The 4,124-nt window shown below is 39.4% G+C and overlaps 1 protein-coding gene across 1 annotated transcript; it reads left to right on the top strand.

The window, feature by feature from the left end:
- Window positions 1–425: 425 nt before the first annotated feature.
- Window positions 426–3,376, top strand: LOC120263153 (zinc finger CCCH domain-containing protein 51-like). The gene is made up of 3 exons (XM_039271047.1): window positions 426–743; window positions 2,784–3,024; window positions 3,318–3,376. The coding sequence occupies exons 1-3, from the start codon at window positions 426–428 to the stop codon at window positions 3,374–3,376; spliced, it is 618 nt and encodes a 205-aa protein (XP_039126981.1).
- The last annotated feature ends 748 nt before the right edge of the window (window positions 3,377–4,124 follow it).

The raw sequence follows: 4,124 nt of genomic DNA, 5'->3' as shown, positions 1-4,124 counted from the left end.
GCGGTGGGTTTCTAACCATTGGGCAGTTTACAACGCTAGTTCAGGGTATTTTTGTCATTTCGCCACCTTTGGATTTTGTAACTTGAACAAGGACAAAGATGACATTTCCGTGGCTAGTTAACTACACCTTAACACCCGTTAGTGCCTTGCGGATTTGATGGTAATTAATTTGAAAAAGAGAGACCTCTGAGGAATAAGCAAACTTCAAGGTCTTTTTAAGGCATCTGCAAACTATAGAGGGACTTATAGGTAACTACCTGTTTTTTTTATATTAACAATCTTTATCCTTTTCTTCCCTCCCACTCAAACCGAAAACTAGATAGTACAACCACCACCGTTACAGCTCCTCCTCTGTCGTTCATTAGCCACTACAGCGCTCTCTCCCTCTCTCTCTCTCTCTCTCTCTCTCTCTCTCTCTATCTGCCATGTACGGATCAGACCATTCCATGTGCAACTTCTTTCACAAGGATCTCAGCAACAAGAAAATTCACAAACGGAAGACCGATGATGATGATCATGACGGTGACCACCAGCAGCTGCAGCCCCAATCCGTGGAAATCCTCAAGAAACCTTCGCGCGAGAAGCTCTACTTCTTCAACTCCACTATTGTCGATGGGGCTTCCAACAAGAAGGGCGACTACTCCCTCTTCCGTTTCCAGTCCTCTAAAGAGATCCAAATTCACCACGACAGCCGCGCCACCACCACCCTCAAGACCGAGATGGAATTTTCCCGTGATGGGCGGGTAATCTGTGATAAGTGCTTGTGTATAAGTATTACAAAGTGTACTTTACTTACATTGAGCATCACTTTTATTAGATTTTATGACTCATTATTGTGTATTTATGTTCTTTTGTGCATTTACCGTTGTGGAGACAAGTTTGGAAGAAAAGAAACAAAAATAGATCATGGACGCAATTGTTGAGAAAACTTTTGGACCGAACAAGAATCAAGGCACAAGTTGTGCTCATAGACATGTGGGTGTATGCCAATTTCCAAAATGTTCAAGTGAATACACAAAGTGGAGGGGCACAAAGGCAGCCATACTTATTTGTTCCAACTTGTGTAACATTGTCAAGAGCTTTGTCAATGTGTTGGAAAGCAAGATGCAACATGATATACCCCATGGATGTGTGCCCAATCATACGGCCTCGATGAAGATTGAAGTTAGAGAGCATTGTAGCAGTTTACTGGTTCAAAATTACTGTAGCAATTACTGTTTACAGCGTGTAGGAAAATGGAAGCCTGGAAATCCATACGCCAGTGTGAAATTTTCATTGGGGCATGTGGATGCCCGATTTCAGCCCTATAAATACCACTTTGAGAGTTGGATTTGGAGATCCTTTTCCTATCTTTTGTCTATCTTTTATGGAGAGCGTGACTGGTTTAGAGTGGCTTTTGCTGGGATTTAGGAGCGGTTCTACGGCATTTGACATCGATTTTCTTTGGAGGAGAGCTATCGGGGGAGCTTTCATCGGCATTGATTCGGCGAGGTGTGCCCTACGCTTGACGAAGGAGTCTTTGAAGAAGATAAGGCGGCTCTTGAAAGCCATCGACACAGACGATAAGGGGGTTATCTCTATTAATTGCTTGCAATTATTTTTGATTTCATCTTTGACTTTGTGTTGCTCCATGGAAAGCTAAACCCCTAGTGGGTGCTTGGACATGTAAACCCTAGGATGATTTTGTTTCATTGACCTCTATTGTGCTTCTTTAATTGATGTTTTAATTGAGTTTCAATCTTGTGTGTTTATCGATTTGATTTTCCTATAGAGTGACACTAGGGTTGAGAATCTATCTAGGTAATCCTTTGAAGGGGTGACAACTTCACTTGGGTTAGACTTAGCAAGATTAAAGAGGGTTGAAAGGGTGAGTAGGGAGGTAGCCGAACGTCCCTTTCCCCTCCGACGTGATTTATCCTACCTCCATGTTCCAAGAGTTCGTTGCGATCATAATAGAGTGATGTGCTAAGAGACCTTCTCCACTGGGGCTTAGTTGCATAAGTGAAAGAGTGAAGTGTTGAGTTATTCTTAGTGCTGGGGCTTAATTATGGTTAGGGATCTTTCACCTGGACCAAAGGTTAGATCTAGGTTAGGGAATAGTGTTTATTACTTTGGAATCCCTAGAGCTTCAAGCAGTCCCAGACAATGTAAGATGTTGAGAGTATCCGTTTCCTGCCGGGGTATAGTATAGAGGGCTAGTCACGGTTGACCTTAGGTTTGGGACCATGTGTCTTTGGATCTCCACAATTTATTAAACTTCAATTAGGAGGCATAGTATTAGTCTTGCACTTGAAACATTAGTCCTAGGGTGAGCATTGTCCGGGTATCCCATTTCACCATTGATTGTTCTCTCTGATTACTCTTGCTTGTTCTCTTTTCTCTTTTACTTTTCTTTGCATTAATATCTTGAATCAAATCACAAATTGGTTTGCACTCTAGCTAAATAGAATTACTTCTTATTTCTAAGCATCTATACCCTATGGATTCGACTACCCACTCACCGGGGTATTTTATTACTTTGACGACCTGTGCACTTGCGGTACACACATGCAAGGGGTGTGTCAATCCGTGAGCATATCTTGAAACAAGCCAATGAAGCTCTCAAAGGCAAGAGTAAAGGCACATGGGATGATGAGAAGCTCTATAAAGGTATCTATGGATACACTGACTACAAGGCTGGTTTTTAGAGAGAACAGACAGTGAAAGGGAGAAAACCGGCGAATCTCATGAGTCCACTTTGGGCATCTACGCACATCTGAATCTCGATGAGATTTAATTACCAGCCAGATATTTGCAAAGATGACAAGGAGACTGGGTACTATGGGTTTGGGGATTCTTGCATGTTCATGAATGATCGCGGGGATTATAAATCTAGATGCCAGTTTGAGAAAGAATGGGAGGAGTCTGAGAAGGCTAGGAAGAAAGGGTTGGCAATGGGGGGTGCGGTTGGTGGCTGTGTGGATGATGATGTTGATGCTGCCATTGATGACGATGATGAGGATAGGGATGAGTTGCCTTTTGCATGTTATATTTGTTGGCAGATGTTTCAGGACCCAGTAGTGACCAAGTGCAACCATTATTTTTGCGAGCATTGTGCTCTAAAAGTGAGCTTTTTTTTCATGTGGTTTTAGTTCTTTAATTTGTTTGATTTCTTTGCAATATACTTATAAAATTATTTTGATTCGGTTCTTAGTGAAAAATAATATAAGTAGTTTTTAATGTTTTGGTTAACCATATCACCCTATGAATTAACAACACCTTTGTATGTCTTTTATTACAAATAATTCAGCTTACCTAATTTGCATCTTATTTTGCAGCATTACTTGAAAAGCAACACTACAAGAAATATAGGAAAAGGCAACAGATTTTTCCGTAGCTAAAAATTATATTTCTGTTGCTAAATATATTTAGCAATAAAATCATTCTGACGGCTATTCTCAAGTAGCTATTCCAATTCCGTCGGTATTATAAAATTCTGTCGTTATTTCTTATGTTGTGCCGATGGACACTTCCGTTGCCAAACATAAGAACTCCGTCGTTAATATAATAATAAAATATTCATTTTTTTAGGTTCACAAGAATTCCGTTGCTATATTTCAGTTGTAATATTTGCATAGCAACAGACTATTCCATTACTATTATTTTTATAGCAACGGAAAGTTTTATTTTACTAACAATATTTTTCTTATGCTAGTAATGGAATGTCTAAACATACTGTTCATAAGTACATACAGTTCTGCAGCATAATGCTCTTCGTCCTCAAGGAATCTAGCATATTCATTGGCCCAAAAGAGCGACCAGGATGAGAGATAATTGAAAGTCGTCCTACAAATTCAACATCTCCACCATCATCATTGCTAGGTACACGATTTAATTTTGTTTCCACAGTAGATTCATACATTGAAAAAAATGTTGAGATTTCTTATATGATATATGCCTCACATATAGATCCTTCCACACATGCTTGATTTTTCGCCTCTTTCTTTAAATTATGCAAAAATCTAAACATCATAAAAAGAACTATTAGGTTTAAGTTATAATGTAAAATATTAGAATAGACTTTTATTTGTAATTGACCAAAGAGTATAGAAAATGAAAAGAAATGCTACCTTTCAAATGGATAC

Source organism: Dioscorea cayenensis, chromosome 6, assembly GCF_009730915.1.
Source record: "Dioscorea cayenensis subsp. rotundata cultivar TDr96_F1 chromosome 6, TDr96_F1_v2_PseudoChromosome.rev07_lg8_w22 25.fasta, whole genome shotgun sequence".
Taxonomy (NCBI): domain Eukaryota; kingdom Viridiplantae; phylum Streptophyta; class Magnoliopsida; order Dioscoreales; family Dioscoreaceae; genus Dioscorea; species Dioscorea cayenensis.
The sequence above is the reverse complement of the archived record's forward strand: the minus strand, read 5'-3'. Positions and strand labels throughout refer to the sequence as shown.